General features: G+C 49.6%; 1 protein-coding gene across 1 annotated transcript in view; it reads left to right on the top strand.

Annotated features, from left to right (window-relative positions):
* The window catches only part of CAPN8 (calpain 8), a 55216-nt gene extending 43182 nt beyond the window's left edge, over positions 1-12034 (top strand). Inside the window, exons 14-21 of the mRNA XM_010992741.3 lie at positions 1884-1952; positions 4492-4549; positions 4848-4912; positions 7645-7713; positions 8123-8201; positions 8727-8843; positions 9689-9747; positions 10908-12034. Coding sequence (XP_010991043.2) covers positions 1884-1952; positions 4492-4549; positions 4848-4912; positions 7645-7713; positions 8123-8201; positions 8727-8843; positions 9689-9747; positions 10908-10931 — 540 coding nt within the window. The 3' untranslated portion in view covers positions 10932-12034. The remainder of the gene's footprint in view (positions 1-1883; positions 1953-4491; positions 4550-4847; positions 4913-7644; positions 7714-8122; positions 8202-8726; positions 8844-9688; positions 9748-10907) is intronic.
* Positions 12035-24748: the final 12714 nt, after the last annotated feature.

Here is a 24748-nt window from a genome sequence, read left to right on the forward strand (position 1 = left end):
AGCCTCTTTCTTCCAGTATCTGAAAACTCCCCTGTGTGCAGTGATACCCCCTAGTGGCGAAATGCCTGCTATGCACCCATTTGTGCTCATGTCCATTTATTGACTGGCCGGCCGGCCTGCCTGCCTGCCTGCCTGCCTGCCTTCCTACCTTCCTTCCCTCCTTCCTTCCTTCCTCCCTTCCTTCCTTCCTTCCTTCTTTCCTCCCTCCCTCCCTCCCTCCCTCCCTCCCTCTCTCCTTCCTCTCTTTCTCTCTCTCTCTCTTTCTTTCTTTCTATAATTTCATACTTATTTCCCTCCAGAATAATAAACTATCACTCCATGCTCAGAACTTGTGGACGTCATACTAGTTTTAGGCTATCGTATATTATGTGACATGAACAATATAATATTTTTCTTCTGCAAAACCACTTTAAAACCATGTATGTGTGATGATAAGTGTTTATCATTTTTTTCTTCTAAAAAGTTTAGATGTATTTTTGGATTTGCTCCTTATAAATGTGAGCAATATGATAGGCATTAACACTCCGTGTTATGGATGGGGAAGCAGGGCCCTGGAGAGGTCGAGTTGCAGTGGATGCTGAGAGCAGCTGCTCTGGGGGTCAGCCTAGTGGGTGGTGGAACAGTGCACCGCCTAGACTTTGAATCCTGCCTCCACCATGCACCAGTGGTGTGATCGTGGCCTGTTACTTAGCACTTTTAAACCTCAGTTTCTCCATCTGTGAAATGCGAATTGCTGTGAGACCAACTTCATAGTGGTCATGGGTATGAAATGAACTAATCCATGGGAAGTACCTGACAAGTAGTAAGCACTCAGCAGGTTACGACTGCTGTTTCTCGTGACAGTACAGTATCATCAGGCCATATTGGGTCTTTTGTACTGTTCTGAGTGACAGTTTTGGAAAAAATTGACTTGGTTTTCTGGAACTCTTCAAGGCATCTGGGAAGCTTGTGACTTTTCTTTTTCTGCCTAGTGATGAGAGTTGGGGAGACCATTCTATTTGGAAAGAGGCTACTGCCAGATCAGAAAGTCTGGGCAGAGTCATTCATATAATGATTTGCAATTTTCAAGGGACGTTGACACACATTAGCCCTCATTTGATTCTTAAATGACCCATGTAACAAGCCTAGTTAATTAATTAAAATTTCTTTTTGGTGGGGAGAAGTAATTCAGTTTATTTATTTATTTATTCTTAGAGGAGGTACTGGGAATTGAACCCAGGACTTCATGCATGCTAAGCATGCACTCTACAGCTTGAGCTATACTCTCCCCCAAGCCTAGTTTATTTAATACTGGAGTTGAGGAAGTGGATGTTCCGAGTTCTGGGGTGGAGTTCAGTAAGTGGTCAGTCTGGTGTTTGAACTCCTATCTTCTGGTTCCTAGCTCTGCTGTTTCCACTAGGCTGTGATTTAAACTACTTTTTAATTGTGTTGCTATTTCAGAATCTGGTGAAAGCTAAGAAAATATAATATCAACACTATCCCCCAATTTTCATGCATTGCCTGAGGTTCACAGACCCCCTGAAGGTCATCGGCGAATGTTTTAGGAGCCCACAGACCCAGACTGAGATGCTTGGCTGTCAGTGTTGCTACCGTTCTCTAAAAAGGATTCAGGGTTGAAATCACAAATTCAGGGCTGGTAGGATCACTTCCCCACATCACTCAGAGAGTAAGTCCCTGGACTCCTGGACTGAATCCCTGCTGGATGGGGAGCTCCCGGGGCCAGGCCCTTGGACCTCTCCTGTTTACCACCACGCACTCCCTCTCACCCAGTGCCCGGCACACAATAGACACGGGATGGGTGTAGTGAATTACGAGCGAGTGAATTTTAAATATTTGTCTTTCAGCAAGTCCCACCTTAACTTTGCAATTGCCCTGCCTTTTAGCCCCATCCCTGCGAGGTGGATCAGGAAGACGGCCAGTTCGAGAGGCTGTTTGAGAAGCTTGCAGGGAAGGTGAGTGGAGGCCAAACATGGGCTCCCAGACAAGCAGGACGGTGTTTGGGAAGGCTCAGGTCACACGAGTCCTTCCCTTGTGTCCCTGTGACTAAGAAGGGTGAGGCCGCAGGTCTCAGGCCCCCAGCTCAGTCTTAAAACTAAGGCCTTTCCCGCACAGCTGGGGGGAGAAATGGGACTGAGGCCACTTTTGTTGCTGGGATGACTGCCCCTTAAGAAAATAGAAAATTGGAATCTCCACTTCCTGCCCCAAACCTTTCTGCTTGTGAATCGGTCCTGTCTGGTCAGAGCCCCGTAGGATCAGAGCCCGGAATAAAAAGCTGGGAGGCAAAACTTTCCTAAATCAGTATCCTTCAGCGATGAGAGGAACCGCCCAGCCTGGGTGGAAGGGGGCTGGGTTAACCTGACCTAGCATTAGTGCTCGGTGTCCCGCTGCCCTGCCTGCCCCCAGGGATGCCACAGTGCTCAGGGTGCGCGGATCCGGGGGAGAGGCCGGCGAGCAGGTGTACTGCTCCTTCCTTGCCCGGACTGCTGACTTGGTTTATTGTGATTCTAGTCCTGTGGGGCCATAAGTCAGAGCAGACTCGGGACTCCAAGTGTCACAGCTGGTCCCATAAATACGGTGAGCGCACTGCTCTTTGAGGGACGAGGCTTGCCGAAGGGCCTTGGAAGGTGCCCGTCATCTTGGGCTGCTCTAGCAATGTACTGCCGACGGGACTGCTTAGAACAGAAATTTATTTCTCACAGTCCTGGAGGCTGGAAGTCTGAGATCAGGATGCCAGCATGGTCGGATTCTGGGGAGGGCCTTCTAAGTTGCAAACTGTTGACGTCTCACTGTGTCCTTGTGTGGCGGAAAGAGGGTGAGGGATCTGTCTGGGGTCCCTTTTATAAGGGCACTCATCTGGTGCATGAGGGCTCTACCCTCGTGACCTAATTATCTCCCAAAGGCCCCTCCTCCTAACGTGGTGACCTTGGGGGTTGGATTTCAATATGTGAATTTTGGGGGACACAAACATTCAGTCTGTAACAGAAGGGGGAAAACAGTGCTCTCCACCCCCCAGGGAAGCTCAGAGCCACTTTCTAGAGTTAAGGATGGAGTAGAAGAAGATACATCAGCATCCTTTGCAGAAAATAAAACTGGGAACTCAATTCCCTTGCATAGCCATTAAAGAAGCTTTGGAAAAATGAGTCAATTTATGTTTTAGATGGATGCTCAGAGCAGTGTTTTTACTAACAAAACCTTGTTGTCTTAGCTGCCAAGGGGCTATATTTTATTTAGAACATCAGGACTGATAAAATAAAAGCTCATGTTTGTATAGCTCTTCATGGTCCTTATCTCATCTCTCCTGCCCTGTGGGGCAGTGTCAGTCACCCTACCTGCTCTGCTGGTGAAGAGTTGGGCACAGAGAGGTTAAGGAGCTCTCTAGGGCACAAGGCCTGTTGACGGTCAGGTCACGGTCTCAATATCCCATTTCTTCCCTGGCAGGTTAACAGGGGCGATTCTTGGCCTGGGGACTTTTCAGAGGGTCCCTAGGTCTTATTATTGTGACATTTTGTGTGTGAATGAGGCCAGCTGCGCTCACAGGCAAGGCTGTTCTGTGTAGCTCCTACCTCGCTTGTTTCCAGTGGAACAGCCTGGGCCAGAGGGTGGGTAGAGCTCAGTGGTAGAGTGCATGCTTAGCATGCACAAGGTCCTGGGCTCAATCCCCAGTACCTCCATTAAGAAAAAAAGAAAAAAAGAATAGCCTGGGCCTGCCTGGTGGAGGGGAGAAGTGGGACTCTGTGGGGACAAGTGATAAGACCACACCTCACGCGGGGAAGTGACTTGGCTAAGGTCACATGGCACGTAAGGGGCGGAGTCATGATTGGAACCCAGCGCCCCTTCTCTGCGCCTCACTCTTCATCCTGCCTGAGGTCTGTCCTCCAGCTGAGAGTTCAGGGATGTATCGTCCGTCCGGCTCAGTGTTTATCCCAAGTGCATGTGGGAATCTCTAGTCCCCTAAATCTCTACTTCTGGCTTGAGATGGGCTACTTACGCATGAAACAGCAACTCCCATAGGTTCAGTGGGGAAAGCGGGTGCTTTGGTTTTGAGTCCTAGGTTTGAGTCTTAGGTTTTGAGTCCTAACTCTGTCACTTGGTAGCCGTGAACCCCAAGCAGTTATATCACATGGAAATGACAGATGACTTGGTGTATGTATGTGATGTTCAGCAGTTCACAGAATCATAGCTTCCCTAACTCTGACCTGGGTGCAGAGTTGTTCTGAGGGTTTGAGGATGTTCTCAGGTTAAGCAAGCCCCGGGGAAGGCAGCAGCCCCCTGTGCAGCCCTTGGCTGCAGGTGTAACCTGCTCATGTCATTTACATAAACTTCCTGCCCAGCCTGGGGGCCCCAGGGAAACTGCGAATTGGAGACTTTAAAGATGTCACAGCCTTTTAAAATCACAAGGTCAGTGGACCTGGTGTCTGACTCTGCGTTAAGTTAATGTCTTGAAATGCTTGTCAGGGCCTCACATGACTTGCATTAGGTTCATCTTTCTAGGATTCTGAGGTCAGTGCCAGTGAACTCAAGACAGCACTGAATGAGGTGTTTTCCAAACGTAAGTTCTTCCTTGAGGCTGTTCAGGAAGTCTGTGTGAGCCTAAGAGGGTGAGGGTGGGGACAGGCACTGGGCCAGGGGCCCCACATATAGGGGGCAAGGGGCCCTGATTTCCTCTGGGCTGAGAGCGCACCCAGCAGGTGGGAGGGGCTGGAGGGGAGGGGTGCTGGGCGGGGTGAGAGCAGGAAGTTATGCTCCATAGTCTGGCTGGCATCTTCGGTGGCATCCTACCCCGGAGATATTCCCCCCGTTTTCACAGGATCCTGACTCCCTCCCCTCTTTTCTATTTAAATATTTAGGGACAGACATAAAATTCGATGGCTTCGACATCAACACTTGCAGGGAGATGATCAGCCTGATGGATGTATCCTTTCCATGTCTCGTTATTTTTACTTTTATCCTGATTTTAACGTCTCCTCCCCCCTTTCCCCATGGGACAGGAGGGAAGGGAGAGAGGGAGAAGGAACCAGCATCTACTGAGCACATGGCAAGTGTCCTGCTTGAGCTTTAAAGAAAAATGTCATCTTCTTTTGCGCCTCAATGAGCTTGAGATTATCTCCGTTTTACAGGCAAAGAATGTGAGGTAGGCTGTGTTGAAGTGACTGGTTTCAAATCCTTTAATTCAGAGATAACAAATACATGACATTTGTATGCCTCCTCCTGTTAATCAGAGCGTTCCTTCCACGAGGCTCTGTTACCCTCTTCCCTCTCCCCTGCTCTCTGGTCTCTGTCTCCCAGTCTTGACACGGCCATCCCCAATAATTTAGGATTGTCACATGAGATAAAATCTGTTTGTTCTCTCTGACCCAGTTTAACCCTCACTCTATATTGGAGGATGAGTAAGAGATCTGGGGAGGAATGGGGAAGGCTAGGGCATTCTAGGTGGAAGGAACACCTTCAATGCAGCACAGAGTAGGGAATGGCCGAACATCACTTCCTTAAAACTTGGCCTCCGGTGGGTCCAGGTTATCGTTCTCCATGGTGCTGTTGGTGAACATGAGTTCTTTGAAAACTGGAGCCTTGGAGGATGCTTCTCCGTTCTTAGGGCTTCATCTGTGGTGAGATCTAATGACCTCTGGGGTGGGGGGGATGAATTTTACTAGCTCAGTGGTCATGTCGAGGGTCCTGGGTCACCAGTGCTGAGCTCTGCTAGGGGTGTCAGCCTCGGAGAGCGGGTGCTGACTTGTGGTCCAGAGCCTCAGGTGCTGGGGCTCTTCAGCCCTGTGTCCTGTATCCGGCCTGTGTGGTTAACAGTGTAATTCATGGGCCTGTGGCTGTTGAACTGTAAAATGTTGATTCACTTTGCTGCAAATAGTTCCTTGATTTCTGAATCATTCTTCTCAGACTTGCCTCTGGACTTAAGTTTAGATTTGAGGGTTGCCCTGTAGTCATGCACTGAGTGTTCCTAGTGCTGTTTGCATCTGCATGGCTCCAGGAAGACCGTGACTCTGCTATTCTTCAAGAGTGTCTGTTCCACAGTTGGGTGCTTTGGGCCAGTGGTTCTGAACCAGGGTGTGCAGCAGAACTGCCCACGGAGGCTTTTGTAAATACAACAGCTTTATTGATATATAATTCACATACCGTCTCATGTACCCATTTAAAGGGTACAGTTCAGTGGTTTTTAGTATATTTGGAGTTGTACAAACATCACCTGTTTTAGAGCATTTTTATTGCCCCCCCAAAAGAGACCCTGCACCCACATTAGCAGTCACTCCCCATTTCCCCTCAGCAATACAACCCTTTTGCCCTCTAACCTCTTTCTGTGTCTATGTACCTGTTCTGGATATTTTCATATGAATGGAATCATACAGCACGTGGTCCACCACGGCTTGTGTCAGCACTGAAAAGCCATGGGGTTTTAAAAATCCAGTTGTGTGAATCCAGCTGATTCAATAAGTCAGGGGTGAGGCCCGGGAGTCTGCAGGTAATTCCCTCTGGAATTGAGGCTATACTGATGTTCTGGGATGAAGGCTTTGGAACAGACAGGAGTCCAAGTTCTGGCTCCACCACTTACCAGGTGTATACATTTGGAGAAGTTACTAAATGCTGTGAACCTCAGTTTCTTCTCCTGGAAAATGGGATAACAGTATGGCGCCCCATAGTCTTGTGAGGATGAAACGAGATCCAGGAATACATGGGTCTGGCTGGACCAGAGCATTAGCTCGCTTTCCAGACTACTCTTCTCAGATATGTTGGTTGAAGTCTTAGTGAGGGTTTGAAGGCTGTGGTACACCCACCATTAAGGGTGGATCAAGGATACAAGGACACAGATTTTCTTAAAGGGTGAGGTTTACATTCTTGGGTGTAAACAACTTTTTGTTTGGCTAGTTCAAAGAAGTGAAGATGATGGTCTGTTTCAGAATTTTAACATCCGAGTTGTAACACGATGGTGTCTATTGGTTGGTTGTGGCTGCTGAGAAAAGGGTAGCGTTTCAAAGAGACTGAACTTCAAGGGGGTAGGGAAAGTTCGAAACACCCTCCAGGTCTATCTAGCGCGGTGCTCAATCAATATTCGTAGAGTAACTGTAAGCTGGACACACAGAATTTCACAGAACCCCTGGCCTGTTTTGGTTGAGCAGTGGCTTATGAGCCAGCTGTGCTCCTGGAACCATGTCCTAAGCGTCCAGAAATCAGTCTTGAGAAGCTTGGAGCTCCTCTGAGGCACATTGACAGACCCATGTAGACCGTGTGGGTGAGAATCCGAATCCTGTGCTCCTGAGGACTCTTCTGATAAGATTCTGATGTTCTAACCAACTAATTGTTTCAACTCTTAATGGCAGAAATTTAAATCTGAAAGTGAATTTACAACAGATCATGTAGGTCAGCCCTCCCAGTGACCCAGGCTCACGACTTGCCTTGGCCCCCGGCTCTGTGCCTGACCTCAAACGAGGGCCTTCGTGAGTGTTTGACTCTTTAATCTTAATTTGCATTTGTTTCCCACCAACCCTTCCTATGGTGACCACCAGGGCCCTGCTTACTGCAGACACAGATGTTCACTGAGGTCTGCAGACTCTCATTGTGCAAGGTCACAAGAGAAAGAAATCCATAAAGCATGTGGAATTCGGGCTTGATCATGTTGGCCTTTAACCTGCCTAGAGCAATGGGACGGGCTCCTTGGGACTGTTGGAATTCAAGACGCTCTGGTTGAAGATTCAGAAGTATCTGGTAATTCTTCTCATTGTGCCGGGCATCCCCTGGGCTCTGGTCACTCACCTCTATTCTGTTTCTAGCCCCTCGCCCTCCCTGACACCCCTTCCTAGCCTATTTCGTGCCTTAGTCTAACCAGATCCTTAGTCATGGTCAAAACCAACACAAAATCTGAACACATTTTTCAGGAAGGACCAAGAGGCAATGAGAGACACTTGTGCTGGTGCCTTCACAGAAAGTTCTACCTTTCAGAGGACAAAAGACCCTCAGCCCAAACTTTTATTTTTGTCCTGAAAACTTCCTGGGAGGAGTCAGTGAAGTCTTTTCTTGAGGGTGTCCCTGGCCTGGAAGCAGTTGGGTGGAGGGAGATGGTTCTGCTGGGGCCACAAACAACTTCTTTCTACCTGGAATTTTTCTCCTGTGCTAGGAGATCTATCGGGAAATGGATTATAACCACTTGGGGACCATCGATGCCCACGAGATGAGGGCAGCCCTCAAGAAGGCAGGTGAGGACACATCCTGTAAACAAGGTTGTGAGATCCAGATATGCTCATTTTAAACATTCTTAATATGACGATGGCTAATGATCATAAGTGGTAGTTACCTTATGTTGGATGTTGATGTGACAACAAAGATCTGTGGTCACGTCCCTTATCCAGGGAGGAGCGAATGTTGCTGGAGTCTTTAGACTTTTCCCAAGGACTTTGCTTATGACTGGGAAGGTGACAGCAGTCACAAAGGATGGGGCTGTGAAGGAGACGGGCCGAGAGGCAGTCCCCTCGCCTTCCTTGCTTTTTCTTGCTGTGGCCAGTGTGATGCATGGCTGAGTGAGCTGGAGCTACAGGCTTAATTTAGGATCAGGGAGGAGGCTAATCCTGTTGAGGATTATCTGAAAGGAGACTTACTGGATGACCAGACCCTTCTGGTATCCCTGGGAGGGGGCAGAGCCAGGCCCGAGTAAGCCCTGAGTTCTGCTGCAGACAGGGCTGAACCCCCCACTCACCTGTGACCCTGGCCCCCTCTGCCCGCAGGCTTCACCCTCAACAACCAGGTGCAGCAGACCATCGCCACGCGGTATGCAGGCAGCAAACTCTGCGTTGACTTTGACGGCTTCGTTGCTTGTATGATCCGCCTGGAGACCCTCTTCAGTGAGTCACTCTCTCCTTTCACCCCATCCCATTTCTCCTGAGGTGCGGGGAGTGGCAGGGGGCGGGGCCAGGAGCCAGAACCAGACAGGCTTCTGCAACTGTGGCATCCTTGAGGGAGGAGATGCAGAAACTGAAGGGGCTGAGGAATTCCAAGCTGGCCACGCCCAAGGTGCTGCCTTCTCTGGGAAATTTTAAAAGATTGTTGTGCACCTAGTCCGTGCAGTCACTGGGCCAAATGAATGAGTCCTAGTAATGGGGGACTTACGTGGCTTTTGGCATCTATTCACATCTATGCCTCCATGGGGATCATATTGAGAGCACGTGTCACCTACCAGGGAGGGAATAGCAGTCTCATTCTGGAAGGCTTCAGGTGATCTTCTGCCCCCTTTGGCTCATGCTAAGGTTTCCTATCAAGGGAGTTTTCCTTCCAGTGAGGATGGGAGAGGTAAATTCTAATGGGGAAAGCTCAGGCAGCCAGAGGCTAAGTGACTGGTTTACCCTCAAAGAGGGCAACCACCTCTGTTCTGCAACCCTATCCCCCACCCCTGTTGAAACTATTGCAAGTTTCTAGAGCTTCTGAGGGTGCAGATGGCAAAAGAAGCATCTCAGCTCACAGCTGGAGGTTTGTCTATTTGGGCAGGGGGACACCTGCTGCCCAAACTCCTCACCCTGGGCACTGGATTTAAATCTAGCTTTTCAGAGGCTCTGAAGCTGGGTGGGAGCTGGGAAGGGTGCGGGGGACGGGGAGGTGCCAGGCGGGGATGGGGTGGACAGAGGCAGCTCTCTAGCTGTTCCAAAGTCCAGAAACATCTCTATCTGATTCCATTCCTTCTCTGGCATTCTAGAACTGTTCAGGCTTCTGGACAAGGACCAGAGTGGCATTGTCCGGCTCTCTCTGGCGGAGGTGAGTGGCTTGAGTTTTGACGGACTGCTTGCTGCTGGTACTTGGAGCTTCCTGCATAGCATTGCTGCTGAGTGCGGTTCACTCACACTGACCTGTCCTATTTCCATGTGGGTACAACACACATTCAGTGGCAGGCACTGCAGGGAGGAGTGTGACTGTCGTCCATCTTTCAAATATTTTTATTTATTGTTATTGTTGTTATTGTTTTAAAGGTAAAGCTACAGTTGCATTTCAAATCATTCTCTCAATCTTTTTTTTTTTTTTAATGGAGGCACTGGGTATTGAACCCAGGACCTCGTCCATGCTGAGCACGTGCTCTACACCCGAGCTACTCCTCCCCCCACATTTCAAATCATTTCAAGAATGAAAGCTCTTATTAATTTGGATGGAATTGTGGTGGTGGGGACAATTTAAAGTGCCTAACTTCTGGGACCAGGCATCTTTGATCGGCATGTAGAAGGACATCAGAAACAAAGAATTAAATTGCAACAAGGTGGAGTGAGGTTACAAAACAGATGGGTGTTTGGCTGTGTCCAAGGCGCATTGCATCTTGTGCAGACAGCACCGTGCCCGTCCCCTGTGGAGGACTGCAGCCTGTGCAGCAGGGCCTCTACTGGCCTGTGGGGACGCAGGTGTGGGCATGGCCCGAGGTCCAGGCCAGGAGGCAGGCAGCGCCCTCGACCTGCTTCTCAGGTGGAGGAGCTAGAGCACCAGGTTATCCCTGGCCCTCCTACTTGCCTGGGGACAGCTGCTTTCTTTTCTTGTCTAGATGAGAATGTTGTGGGCCTCCTCCTAGCAACCTAGGGAAGGTCTTCCTAGAACCATATCTGTGGATTCCTACAAATTCCGCTCAATAGTGTGAAATCTGAAGTCTGAAATCAAGTGTGTGTGTGTTACACATTCACATGCACACACACTCCTATTTGGAAGTCCCTGTAGGGCTAAGCTTTTCCTAAGTCACATTTCCCTGAGGTTCTGGATCTGGGAGTAGTGAGTTAGTTAAGGATGTCCTTGCTTGCTTTCTCTTACGGAGCAAGGCACTTACCAGAGGGTGGAGAGAGGACAAGCTCACGCCTGTGTGAGGCAGGTGGACATCGCTGGTGCCATCACACCAGCTCCCGGAGGAGCAGTGTGCTCACCCCGACCTCCTTCTTTTGCAGTGGCTGTGCTGTGCGTTGGTCTGACCTGGGGTTCTGGACATCGGTGACACCCCCTGCCAGCCTGCCTGCCTCTTTTCTCCCCTTCTCTCCAGTTTTGTGAACATTTATCCTGGAGGACCCATTGGTTATTCATCTCTTCCCTGCCTGTTGTTTTGCTCCCTGAGACCCTGGCCTGTCCCACTGGAGCAGTCCGGGGAGCCCAGGATCTCTTTCTGCAGCATTTTAGCTGACCCCAGGGCACGGCGGAGGGACGGGAATTGATTAAAATTGTTGGCCAAAATGGTTTCCAACTTCTTCTAGTGATACGCAGTCTGGAGACTGCCCTGGGCTTTTCCTGCTTTAGGAAGGAAGATGTTCTTGAGAAATGACACGGCCCAAAGCTGCTGAGAGTTGGAAAACATGAGTGGGTGTCTTGGAGGAGAAGCCTGCTCCAGATTAAGCTGCCTTCAGGGAAGGAGCTGCTCTCGGCCTTCTAAGGAGGGTGAAGGGATGGGCTGCTAGGAGAAAAGGCCTTTCTTCATCACTCGCAGACAGAGAAGTTGCTCTACTGCACGTCAGCATCGGCTAAAGGAAAGGAAAGGAAAATTCTTTCTGAAGGGAATTCTTACCTGACAAATAGCTAGAGGGGAAATGCAATTCAGGTTAGTTTTGCTCACAGCTGAACACAAGGATCTTTGCTGTTGGTAAGAAAATAGATGTCATCACCTGGCGTCCTCATGGGTAGTTGGGGACAGAGCTGGCTCTTACACTCAGACTTTGGAAATAAAGTGTAAAGGGGGATGAATGTCTTAGTCAGTTTGGACTGCTCTAGCAAACACCAGAGACCAGGTGGCTTATAAAAAACAGACATTATTTTCTCAGAGTTCTGGAGGCTGGAAGTCCGAGATCGGTGCAACATAGCTGGGTTCTAGTGAGATCTCTCTTCTGGGTTGCAGACTGCAGGCTTCTTGTGTCCTCACATGGTGGAGAGCACAGAGGGGAAGCAAGCTCTGTCATGACTCTTGTAAGGGCACCAATCCCATTCATGAGGGCCCCACCCTCATCATCTTATCTCATCCTAATCACCTCCCACAGGTCCCACCTCCAAACACCCCACATTAGCGGGGTGTGTTATCAGAATGTGAATTTGAGGGGGATGCAGTCCTTCTGCTCCTAACAGTGAGCTATTGGAGAGAAAACACACATTCATGCCTTGGCCTCTGTGTTAGTCTTATATGAATTAACTTTTGACCTCCAGAAGTAGGGCTAGATGAATGTTCCTTATAGGAACATGACCTATAAGTATGGCCCAACATCAGTCAGCTTTCTTTTTTATTGAAGTATAGTTGATATACAATATTGTGTTAATTTCAGGTGTACAGCAAAGTGATTCAGTTATATATATATTAGATTATTTCTCATTTATAGGTTATTACAAAATATTGAATATAGTTCCCTGTGCTATGCAGCAGTAAATCCTTGTTGCTTGTCTAGTGTATGTATAGTAGTGTGCACCTGTTAACCCCATACTCCTAATTTATCCCTTCCCTCCATCCCTTTCCCCTTTGGCAACCACACATTTGTTTCTTACATCTGTGAGTCTGTTTGTATATTGTATATAGAGTTATTTGTATTATTTTTAGATTCCACATATAAGTAATATTATATAATATTTGTCTTTGTCTGATTTACTTCACTGAGCATGATAATCTCTAGGCCCATTCATGTTGCTGTAAGTGGCAATATTTCATTCTTTTTTTAAGGCTGGGTAACATTCCATTATATAAACCATCTTCTTAATCCAGTCATCTGTTGATAGGCACTTGGGTTGTTTCCATGTCGTGGCTATTGTAAATAGTGTTGGTATGAACACTGGAATGCATGTTATCTTTTTGGATTAGTGTCCTCATTTTTTTCCAGATATATACCCAGGGGTGGGATTGCTGGATCATATGGTAGTTCTATTTTCAGTTTTTTAAGTTACCTCCATACTGTTTTCTAGAGTGACTGAAACAATTTTGCATTCCCCCCAACAGCGTAGGGTGGTTCCCTTTTCTTCACACCCTCTTCAGAATTTATTGTTTGTAGACTTTTTGATGATGGCCATGCTGACTCAACACCAATCAGCTTTAATGCTGCCTTCAATTCTCCCACGACCCAGCGGGGAAGAAGGGTAGGCCCTTAACTGAAGGGGGGAGGAGGGCGCTCTGGGCTCTCACCCCTCAGGGAGAGGCTGTAGGAGGGCACCCCTGCAGGGAGAGTCCAGTTCATGGAGGGTGGGGAAGGAGCTGTACTTGTTCTGGCAGCCTGTGGGTCCCAGAAGAAAAGAGGCCCTTCCTTGTCTAGTCAGAGCTGTGAGGGAACTTCCCTCACCAGAGCTTCCGTCAGCAGGACTCAGCAGTGTGTGTCCAGCCGTGCTCAGCTGCCTGGAGACACCGCCCAGTCTGCCCCTCTCGGCCCTGCTGGGGTTGGCCTGATCAGTTAGCTCACTGACTGGGTACAAGTCCCCGCCCCACCCCATTCTTTAAAAATAAACTGCTACGAAGCAGTTCTCTCTTACATTTCGAATGTAGCATGGCTGCCTAAATTGAAAATGCTGTGTTATAATCAACTTGCAACAGGTAGTTTTATTTTAAAGGCCAACAGGCTACTTTAGAGGCTAGCCTGGTAACCAAAAAAAAAAAAGTTTCATTACAAAATGGGTTTGCTTTGGGGTCCCTGGTCCCAGGTAAGGGTTGTCCTGGGGACTTCTTACCAGGGCAGTCCGTGAGGCCCGTTAAAGGTTTTAACAGTGCATAGATTTCCTCTTTTTGTTTTTTTAATTGAAGTATAGTTGATTTACAATGTTGTGTTAATTTCTGGTGTACAGCATAGTGATTCAGTTATGCATACATATTTTCTTTTTCATATTCTTCATTGTTATAGGTTATTATAAGATATTTTTACAGATATTAAAATTATTTTCTTGAGTTATTTTTATTTTATTTTTATTTTTCTCATTATACCTTTTTTTATTGAAGATACTGAATGTAGTTCCCTGTGCTAAACAGTAGGACCTTTTCGTTTATCTGTTTTATTTGTAGTAGTTAGTATCTTCAGAGCCCAAACTCCTAATTTATCCCTCCTCCCCGTAGTTTTCCTTGTAAACACTTGAGAGTTTGCTTTATGCTCCTTTCTTCGCCCGGATCACGGCAGTGGAGGTGCTGCTTTTCGGTGTGGCCTCTTCATTGCCTCTAGATGTGGCTGCATCTCAGGAAAGACTAGCTCAGCCTGGAATCGTGGCTTCTCAGCGTGGACTCCCCAGGAAGGCTTCCATGTCATCCTGCACTTCCCCTGTCAGAACCGTCTTCACCTGTTATTGCATTAATATGTTTAATGTCTCCCCTGTTTCCTCTGGACAGTCTGTGAATGCACAGTGTTCCTAGTTCCCCCAGCACCTAGAACAGTGCCGGGCAGAAAGTAGATGCTCAATGAATGACACCATGTCCTTTCCTTTGCAAACAAGGAGGCTCTGTAGAACGTGAGCCTCCCTTTATTTTCCCGGTAGAGAGAATGGGTTTCTACCAGTCCCTCACAGCAGCCTGAGGCAGCAGAAGCCCTGGGGGACAGGTAGGTATGTAGATGTATGAAAGCCAGCTGGTGTGGGGGTGTGAAGGGCTGGGGGGTTGGGGAGAAGAAGTGGCACCGGCAGGGCCCCCTGCTGAGCTGCTCCCTCCCCAGGCTCCTCCCCTACCCCTCAATGCCTGGAGCAGAGGGAGCTGGTGCGTCTGATGGGCCGACTCTCAAGTCAGCGGGTATCTGATTTGTGCAGAGAATCTGTGGGAGCCCTCAGTTCCCCACCTTCTGGGAGGAAAATGAAGCAGCTCAGGGGCCCGGGGTCACCCTTCCTCTGTTGCTCACCCTCCCTCACCTGCAGAGCCTGCAGGGCCCGGCCACTTCTCTTGAAGTTAGAATGTGTTTCCTCCTGAGTAAACTTGAGGACACACATGCCACCACGCAGCCCCTAGACTCAGCTGAGACCTCCAGGAACACTGGGGTGGGAGGTGGTCATTTAGCGGATGTTCTGGGAAATCCCACGCCAGCAAGGCCATCTCTAGCAAATCCCCTTTCACGCGAGAGCTGAGTCACGCGTTAGCTTGCTCCTCACATCACCTGCCCGGGCGCGGCTTCTGGTAATTATGCACGATCCCAGGAGCAGCGTTGAGCAGCGCTGGGAGAATCAGGCAGGCGCCCGTCCACAGGGTCCTGACGGCATCGGGTCTCACAGCAGGGCTCTGCATCATTGTGCATCCTGCCCAAACCACCTATTGGTGCTCCCCCTCACTCCTCACCGTCTCTCACCTCTCTAACACCAGCTGCTCCTCTGGGCTTGGGCAGTGGAGCCACAGAACAAAGTCCTCCCTCCCTCCCTTGGTAGCCGTGCTCTCTCTGCTGATGAGGCTGAATTCTTCCCTCTCGCTCCAAGCTGCCTAGCCTCTCAGATGTCCAGCAGATTTTCAGCTTTAGATGTCCGGTTCCCACAAGCCCCAATCCTGTAATTGCTTCTGCCCTGGCTCCAGGACACGGCCATCCCACCATCCCCCAGCCCAGGCTTCTCTGCTCCTTCCCTGTGGGGGACCCCAGGCCCCATCAGCATCTCCCTTCATACATGAACCCTTCCCTTTGATGGGCTGGGTTGACCTCGAGAGTTCACATAATTGACAGTGGGCAGCCAAAACGCCCACCAGCCTCTGCACTTCAGAAAAGGCAGTGTCAGGAAGACCTAGTGAGGGCACATATGCCTGCCACCTTGGCTATACTCCTCAGTCCCATGTCATAGTTGGGGTGACTGTGGAGTCCATCTGTGAGGTACAGACAAGGATGGAAAGAAATGTCCTGGATCCCACCTGCCTTCAATCCGGTCTGATGTGCACCTGTCTCGTCTGAGCTGCATGCAGTCTTTGGAAAGGATAGCAGTAGTCACTTACTAATGGCAGCGGCGTGGAGAAGGAGGGTCCACCACTGGGAAAGGGTGACGATTTGGAATTTGCAAATTGTAAAGACAGACCCTGGCTCCTTACAGTTTTGGGAGACCTGTGCTTGCTTCACCAGTTGATTGAAGCATAGGGCTTCATGGGGGTGGGGTGGAAACTAGGCAGGGGACATTGCCCCAGCCTCTGAGTTATGAAGGTCTCATGAAGGCTGATGATGCTTCTTGCAGCTTCCTGTTGTGCTCTGGAGCAGAACAGGGGTGCAGGCACGTGGGGAGACCCAGCAATTTACTGCCATCTGCTGAAACTTGCTACTGCTTTTTGAAAAAATTTGTATTAGTTATATTTACATTTTGTATTTATATTTTATACATTTATTTCTCATAAAATTATTTTATTAATTATCATTTATTTATTATGTATTTATATACTGATGTCCACATGTATATATTTATACACTTGATATATAAATATCAACATATCAATAATATCTATATATCAATAAATGTCAACAGCATATAAATGAAAGGAATGTATACTGAAGTCTCATGTATTATCCATTAGAACGAGTGATTTAAAAAATTTTCCATGTATTTTATCATCTTTTTTGCTGAAGAATTTTGCACTGAAGTAAATTGCAGGTATCATGATATGTTACTGTGTACTGTGCATCTCTAAGAAAGGGCATTTTATTCCACAGCCACAGTACTTCTATCCAACCTAACAAAGCTGGCAACAATTCTTTTTTTTTTAATAGCGAGTTTCCTCTTTTTTTGATGGAGGTGCTGGGGATTGAACCCAGGACCTCATGCTTATTAGGCATGTGCTCTACCACTGACCTGTTGCCCTCCCCCAGCAGCAATTCTTTTATCACCTCTAATAACCAACCTGCATTCAAATCTCCTTGATTGACTTAAAATGTACTTTTACAGCTGGATTCTTTGAGGGGGGATTCAACCAAGGTCCTCATCTTGCCCGTTTAAATTTACAGCAATCTTCCATTTTTTTCGAGGTATTGAATGACGCATAATTGCAGTTTTAAAAAAGAACATTGGCAACATGAATCTGCTGTAGCTGCTGCTCAGTCTAATTAAATCTCACGCGAGGTGCCCTCCCCTCTGGCTTCCTCCCTCTCCCTGGACCACACAGGATGGTTTGTAGGGACTGAAATATGGGGAAAGGGCTTCTAGCTTTCCCTCCATCGTGGTTGCCGTCTAGGCATACCCGTCCTTGCAGGTGGCATCTCCTGCTCTTGGCCCATTGGCTCTAGGACCAGCTGTGCTGGAGCCTCCCTTTTCAGGTCACACCTGGCCTTTATTCAGGTGGGCTTGTTCTCTGACCCTGAGGTTCAGCAATGTTCCCAGAGTCTATGTACCACCAAGTGCTCCTTTGGGCTAGTGGGGCGGGGCAGTACCTGTCCTGGCCCTGATGACACCAGGCCCTGGGAGGGCACTGCAGATCAGTGAGTATTCACAGAGGGGAATGGCTCTGTTAGTAAAAACTCAGGAAAGCAGAGAGACATTCTCTGGTATTTAGAAGGTACTGTGGTTCTGTGCATAGCTTAAGCCTTCAATTTCAGCTTGTTGAATTGAATTCAATAGAGAAGAGAAGATTAGGAGATGAGAGACATTATTTGATGATGAAATTCATCAAAGCCAAAATGTTCCTGTAGTCAAAGCTATTCTTTATGCTCTGGAAGGGGTTGGCAGGGAGCCTGTTCTAGAACTCACAGACTCTCATGCGTGGATCTGCACAGTGGGCTTACCCAGTGGACACAGGGGGCTCCTGTTTGGCCCCTAGGCTCCTCCTGGAGACCTGGAGTGGAACCACCTCGGTGTCCCCAGGGCAGTGGGGTGGACTCTTAGTGGGTGGAGCCACACTCTTCAATTCTACTCAGTAATTCAATCAAAACATGTCTTAAACACCAACTCAAAGCCAGCATCAGTGCTTGCCCTGGGAGTTGCAGGGAGGGGCTGCAAAGGGGAAGGACATAGGTTTCTGCCTCTTGGAAGCTTACAGTCTAATGGGGGAGACAGACTTATACACGAGTAACCACAATTTGAAACAGCGTAACATCAGTGCTGGAAGAGAGGTACAGGAAAGTCAGGAGAAAGAGCTTAAGGCTGTCTCAGGAAATGAGCAGGCTTAATGCAGGATGGGTAGAAATTGGACAGCTGGGACTTCATTCATTCATTTGGTAAATATTAAGCATTAGTTATATTGTAGGTATTGTGCGGGCACCAATAAGTGAGAAGGAAAGATGTTCTAAATGGAGAGAACAGCATGAGAGACAGTAAGAGCCCAGGAAAAGACAGAACCTGTTTGGAGAAGCCTGGTCTCTTCCGGAGGATTCCAACTTGCGCTGTGACTTTGAGGCTTCCTGGCCCCGCAGGACCTCCTGGGCCAGGAAGCAGCCACCTTCCTTGCTTTTTCTTGTCACTTGTGCCACGGTACTTTTCCTTTCTGTATCAGAGGGAAATAATTTCAGGCTATTCCCCAGGCAGGGCAAGATCCTTGGCCTCCTGAGGTTCAGGTTGCTGGATAACGTCTCCTTCCTCCACTCCCTGGGTGGAAGCACCCCCAGAGCTCTTGGGGCAGCTAAGAGCCACCTTGTGTGGTGGCTGCCCAGCACGGGGCCAAAGCTCCTTGATCAGCAGCCAGCTGTGGCCTCTGCAGCGATGTCCTCACTGCCCAGGGTGAAGAAGAGAGGGCTCACCCCTGGAATGTCTCTAGGGGAGGCCAGAAACGTCCCGCAGGAGCTGAAAACTATCCAGATGCATGGCCGAGAAAGCCCAGCAGGGCTCCACTTCCACCTGCATTCTGGAAACGTTTACTACTAATTAATTTCTGAATTACACAACAATGCACTTCCTAATTACACAGGGGAAGCAGTCGCAGCTATAAAGGGTTGTTATCTATTGCACAAGTGATTCTAATAGATGCTCTCCCAGAAATGAGAGGGAGGGAGGGGATGGGGGAGGTGGAGGGAGAGGGAGGGATGGAGGGAGAGAGAAAGAGAGAAAGAGAGAGATACATTTCTTGAGGCAAGAAGGAAAGCTAGGCTGCAGGGCCCTTCTCATCTTGGAGGCTGGCTGTCTTCTAGAGATGCTCAGCTGTCTGGGGACTCAGCAACCTTACCAGGAGACATGCAGCCATCTCTGGGCTCAGAAAGAAAGCTTCCTTGGGAATCCTGCCAACTGTGCAAACACCAACACAGAAAAGTAAATAATAACACACAGACATGATGCAAGCATAATGACAGCCGAACATTATGAGGAGACTCACTAGGGACTGGCTACGGCTTCACGTCTGAAAGTCTCATTTTGCATTGCGGTGATTAAAGCAGACCCTAGTTTCTCGCCCCCTCTTTTTCTCTTCTGTCTGTGCTGCCACATGGATTTTTTGTTTTTTTGTACTGACTATGTTGGATAGAACATTCACACAAGTGTCTTTCATATCCTGTTGGAATATAGGGATTATGAAATGTTTATTATGCTCATCAAGCATTATTGAGCTCCTACTGTGTGCAGGGCGGCGTGCTGGCCAGTGGGCTGCATGAATGGGATATGATCCCTGCCTGCGGGTATGTCTCTGTAGTGTGAGGAGGGAAATAGGTATAAAACCAAGTGGTTTCAACGTGAGGCAGTAGGGGCAGGGGTGGAGACGGGCACAGGGGGCCATGAGGGCACTGGCTGCATCCTGCGGTTCACGCACAGCTATGTGTGGAGCGGGGGAGTGTGAACTAGGAGCTCCCGCGGTCTTACCTGGATCATGAGGGCTGGAGCCCTCCCTACCTCCCAGCAGGTAGGAGGCCAGGTGGGAGGGCTGTATGTAGGCTGTGGGTGGTTATTATCAGTGGTGGGTTGTATCTGTTACCTAACGCAAGTTTGTGTGCCTGCCTGATGCATAGTGAGTCCAAAAAATACTGAAACTTTGGGGTTTGGAGCAGAGAAAGGTTTATTGCAGGCCAAGCAAAGAGAACGGGTGCTCTTTCCTTCCCGCTTCTCAACTTCAGGCTATTTCCCTGTCTCTCCGGGCCTCCTGATTAATTCTTATCCTTTTAAGCTCTTGTCTCTTTGTCCCCTGCATCAGAAATTGCTTCCTAAAGCAATTCCTCTTTCCCTCTCCTTCTTAAAACTTTCCGTGATGCCCTGTTGCCAGCAGCATGACTGTCAAACTCCTTCACATGTGTCCAAGAGCCTCCTTGGATGGATCCTAAGCCATCTTTCCAGACTCCCCCACCCTGCCGCCTGCTGTTTCATCACTGTGTTTTCGTCATGCAGGTTGAAATCACTGAGCATGCTACCTTTACGGGGGCTGTTCTTTCCACCCGTGCTTTCCTTTTGTCCCTCCTCCCCCTCTTTTACAAATGCACCACCCACACCACCCCACTTCCTTCCACCACTCACAAAGGTGGAAAAGAGGACAGTTTCTTTACTTTTTCCCCAACATGCCCAAACTCAAATTATATCCCATTCAGTCCAAGCCTTCCAGCCTGTCAGAGAGAGAAGGCCAGGGCCCTGGACCAGAGAGGAAGGGTCTGCAGGGCCCTGAGTTTGAGCCCGGAAGGCCCGTCTGCCCACCCCAGGCATAATTTCAGTCCAGCCTGGAAGTTGGATTTCCACCCTGTCTCTCACGCTGTCTGGAGAAGGAAGTACTTCCCTGCAGTCTGCGATGGGCAGGTCTTTACATGAATTAACCGGCAAGTTCCTTGTTTTTGGCCGTGTCTGCAAGGAAAACCACGGCAGACTGAGCGCGTGCCTTCCAGGCTGTCTCTGACCTCCCTCTTGCTCTCCCCGAGTTCCTGGCGCCCCACAGTCCCCAGTCCAGTCTCTCTTTAACTGTAGCTCTCAGGACCCCTGCCCGGGTCTCTTTCATCTGCCCTCGCCCAGCCTCTTGTAACCTGCCACCCCTGGGCCCTCGAGGAGAGAGCTGGACATTCCTGGGTCTGGCCTGCTGGTTCTTCCCCGGCAGGGTGGCGACCTCTCCCTTTTCTTCTCTTTTTTTCATGCTTGGGCTGTGATGGATGTTTTCCCTCTGCCTTCCTCGGCTCCACTTCTCGACCCCGCCACCAGGGCCAGCAGACCAGGCTTTGGGCCTGCCACCCCAGAATACGCACCCCCGGGACCACCCAGGGTGTGTCCATACCGCCGCAGCACTTACCAGTCCTTGGGCTCATCAGCTCTTAGCCTCTGGATTTTCCAAGGGGGCCAGTTCTGAGCTGACAGTGGGGCAGTGGCAATCCCGAGGCTCCACCTCCCCAGCCAGAGAAGGAAGAGATGGCACATTAACAGAGGCCTCCTGGCAGCTTTGCCCTGAAGGTGGCCCTAATTGTGGGGCTGGGAGCCAGGAGCCGTGAGTCCTGGTCTTGGATCTGTTGGGAACTGTCCAGTGATCTTAGGGAACATCTGAGACACTTCTTGGGGTCTTGGGAAGGCTGTACTGGGACAGCTTGTGTCCTGGATCTGTGACCTGGTTCTGGTGGGCTGTTATGGAGGTGGCCCCTTGTAGCAGCTCCTGGGTCGTCCCAGGCATGGGGTGATGCTCAAAGAGAGCTGCGTCCTCCACGCCTGTCCTCTCTCCCCGGGCCCTCAGCCCTTTCCTTGCAGCCTGGGGCTCTGTTCTGCCTCTCAAGTATGTCAAGTTGATTATTACATTTGAATTCAGTATCCACAAATTCTTTTATTTTACTTCATATGCTGAGTCTCTGGAGCCCAATATGTAAATTTGTGGAAAGAAATATGCAAATCAGAGCGTAGGACATCAAGTCTGCTGTAGAGGAGCTGTCGGGGGGGCCCGTGCTCCCTGCTGGCTCCACTTGGTGACTTTTCCAGGCCTCAATTTCCTCATCTATAATGTGAGGGAGCTGGGCTGGAGGGTCTCTCAGTTCCTTCCCAGCTCTCCGAACCCCATATTCCGTGTTTGGGAAAATCACTAAAGTGTCTATGGAGGGAGCAGCTTCTGAAACGGACTCCTGTGTGCAGGAAGGTGGGCTCCAGTGGGAAGCTAGGAACCTGGGGTCATAGCGTCCCTTTCAGTGGCATTTCCATGTCCTTCCTGTCTGGCCTTTCCTCTCCGTCCCACTCATGTGCCAAATGAACAGCAATAACAGCTAACAGCAGTTGAGTTGTTCCATATGCCAGAATTTCTATGAAAGGTCTTGTGCTTTATCTCATTTAATTGACAGGGCAGAGCAGGGGGTGTGGAGGTGACCACCTAACTCTGGAGCCCAGCTGTGCCACTCGCTGGCTGTGTGGCCTTGGACCTCCTGGTTATTGTTTACCTTTCTGTCCCTAAATTTTCTCATCAGAAAGTGGGGATAACTATTGTACCTACCTCATAAGGTTGTAATCACGGTTAAATGAATTGGTCCATGGGTTCAGAACGTTGTCCAGCACGTGGTCAATACTCCATTGAACTCTAGCAATTAACACTGCAGGTGACAGCCCTCCCAACACCCCTGCCAGATGGTGATGGTATTCCCACTGGCTGCTGAGGAAACCGAGGCTTAGAGAGGTTACGTTGGCTGGCAGTCTTAGTTCATTCGAGCTGCTGTAACAAGGTACCATAGACGGGGTGGCTTAGAAAGAACAGACATTTGTGTCTCACTGTTTTGGAGGCTGGGAATCGGAGACCAGGGTGTCAGCACGGTCAGATCTAGGGAGGGCCCTCTTCCGGGCTGCAGACTGCCATCTTCTCGTGTCCTCATGTAAGAGGAAGAGGCTGAGGGAGCTCCCTGGAGTCCCTTTTATAAGGGCACTAATCTCGTTTATGAGGGCTTCATCCTCATGATCTGATTACCTCTAGAGGCCCCACCTCCAAACACTACCATGCTGGGGGTTAGGTTTCACGTGAATGTTGGGGGACAGGAACATTCAGTCCATTGCAGTGGCCAAGGAGGAACTCCAGCCTGGGACTGTCCACACGCATCCGTGCACACCATCCAGTGCTCCCGGAGTGGTCCTCCCCAGCTTGTTCCTCAGCGCAGGGTCCAGGCTCAAAAAGTACTCCTTTCTCTCCCCTTCCTGCGGGGCACCATCCCCAGCTGTTCTTTGAAACTCTCAAATTGAGAGGAAAGCGGTGAACACATCAATTCCCAGATTCTCTCCTGGAACCAAAGGGAGAGGCAAAGGGCAGAGCAGCCAGTGAGGAGGCCTTTCACAGCCTGGTGCAGCTCTCAGGGCTGACGACTGGAGTGTAGGGGCTGCGGCCCTGGAGGGGTCCCTGGTAGATCCAAGGGCACACTGCCTGGCCACGAGCTCAGGCTTTGCAGATGGACTCAGGCTCCTGGCTGTGGCCCATGTCAGGGACGGTGAGCTTGTCTATACCCAGTGCACCCACAAACACTCTGGTTTATCTACAGGACTAATGAATTCTGCCAACGTGATAATCAGCAGGAATGGAAAAGTCAACCAGAGCTAATTCTTTCCAGGGCGCAATGTAATTAATTTAAAATGACTTATTTAGTAAAATGGTAATGCTGAGGCTAATGTTATCTCCCCAGATGACGAGCCTGTTAACTGTCTGCTGCCTTCTGGGTGGAGCAGGGAAGCAGGGCTGTCACGCAGAAGCGTGGGCCCTCCTGCAGGGCCACCCGCTGCCTCCGACCTCCAGCTCCCTGGCCTCTGCCCGGTGCTGCGGCTTGATGGCTTCTGCTTCCCGCCAGGACAGAGCAGAGGTAGGAGGCCACTTCCCACAGCACCGTGGGCCCTGGGGACGAGCCACTGCAGCCAGGTGGCCTCTTCTCTAATCATCCAGATGACACCACTGTGGCTGGAGGAAGGCGATGGACATTTCTTGTTCAGGAGGGAGCCCGGGGGTCTTAACAGATTTAGGAAGCATCTTCTGTTCGGCAGACCTAGATTTAAATCCCATCGCTACCACTGGGCCCTGTGACCTTGGACGAGTCACTCAACCTCCTGGTCAGTTTCCTCACCCGTCAACTGGAAGTGGTAGTAGCTGCCTCGGTTATCCTCAGGTTCCCCTTCTTTCATCGGCTGCAGGGGCTAGTGGAGGCGAAGCTGCGGCCCATGCAGAGCAGACTTTAAGGACACACTTGGCACTTGAATCTTGGTTTATGTGCCTTGTTACTTCTCTTTCTTCTTTTGCTTCTGCTTTTAATTCATGCTCATTGGCCTTTTATGTAGTCTCAGAAGGCTTCTTCACCCATTTGTGGAGTAAAGTGGGGGATAAATGAATTACAAGTAGTTGTGAGGATTAAGTGACAATTGCCAAGAGTCTAAGACTTTCCGTCTTTCCCTTCCTCTCCCACTAATGGGATTCCATTGTCTGCTTCCCACTGTGGGTGGGGGAGGGCTGCACAGCTCCGGGGGGGTGGGGGTGTGGGCTCTGGGGGAAGGAGGTAGGGGGAGCCAAGGAAGCAGAGGCTGAGTGGGGCCAGTAGATGGTCCAAGAGCTAGGTCACCACCGAGTTGGACGAAAAAGGCAGAGCCAAGGAATGAAGTGAGAAGCGGCTGAGTTTAGGGGTTGCTGAGGAGGAGGAGGGGCCAAGTGGGTGGTGCAGGTTCTTGAGCTGAGGTGGTGATGGCGGCTGCAGGTTTTTATGGGGGTGGGGAGGGCACTTTAAAGGAGTCAGAACTGAGGAACCAGTTCGGACCCCATTTGGTGACTATGGTGCACAGATCATCTGTGAAGGCTTGTTGTAAGGCTGTAAGGATTGTTGCTACCAGGCCTTCAGTCCTCAGACTGTCCACAGCCTCAGCACATGGGGCTCTGACTCACTTTGGCAGGGTAACTGTCTTCTGGAAATTTGCACTCTGGCCCAAGGAATAAATGAGCATCTGAATGGATAGAACATTCTTTCTCTGGGCAGAAGTTTAGTTTTCTCAAACCTGACAAAAATTAAGTATTAACTGCAGGAGAAATAGAGAA

The sequence above is a fragment of the Camelus dromedarius genome, chromosome 21 (genome assembly GCF_036321535.1).
Source record: "Camelus dromedarius isolate mCamDro1 chromosome 21, mCamDro1.pat, whole genome shotgun sequence".
Taxonomy (NCBI): Eukaryota; Metazoa; Chordata; class Mammalia; order Artiodactyla; family Camelidae; genus Camelus; species Camelus dromedarius.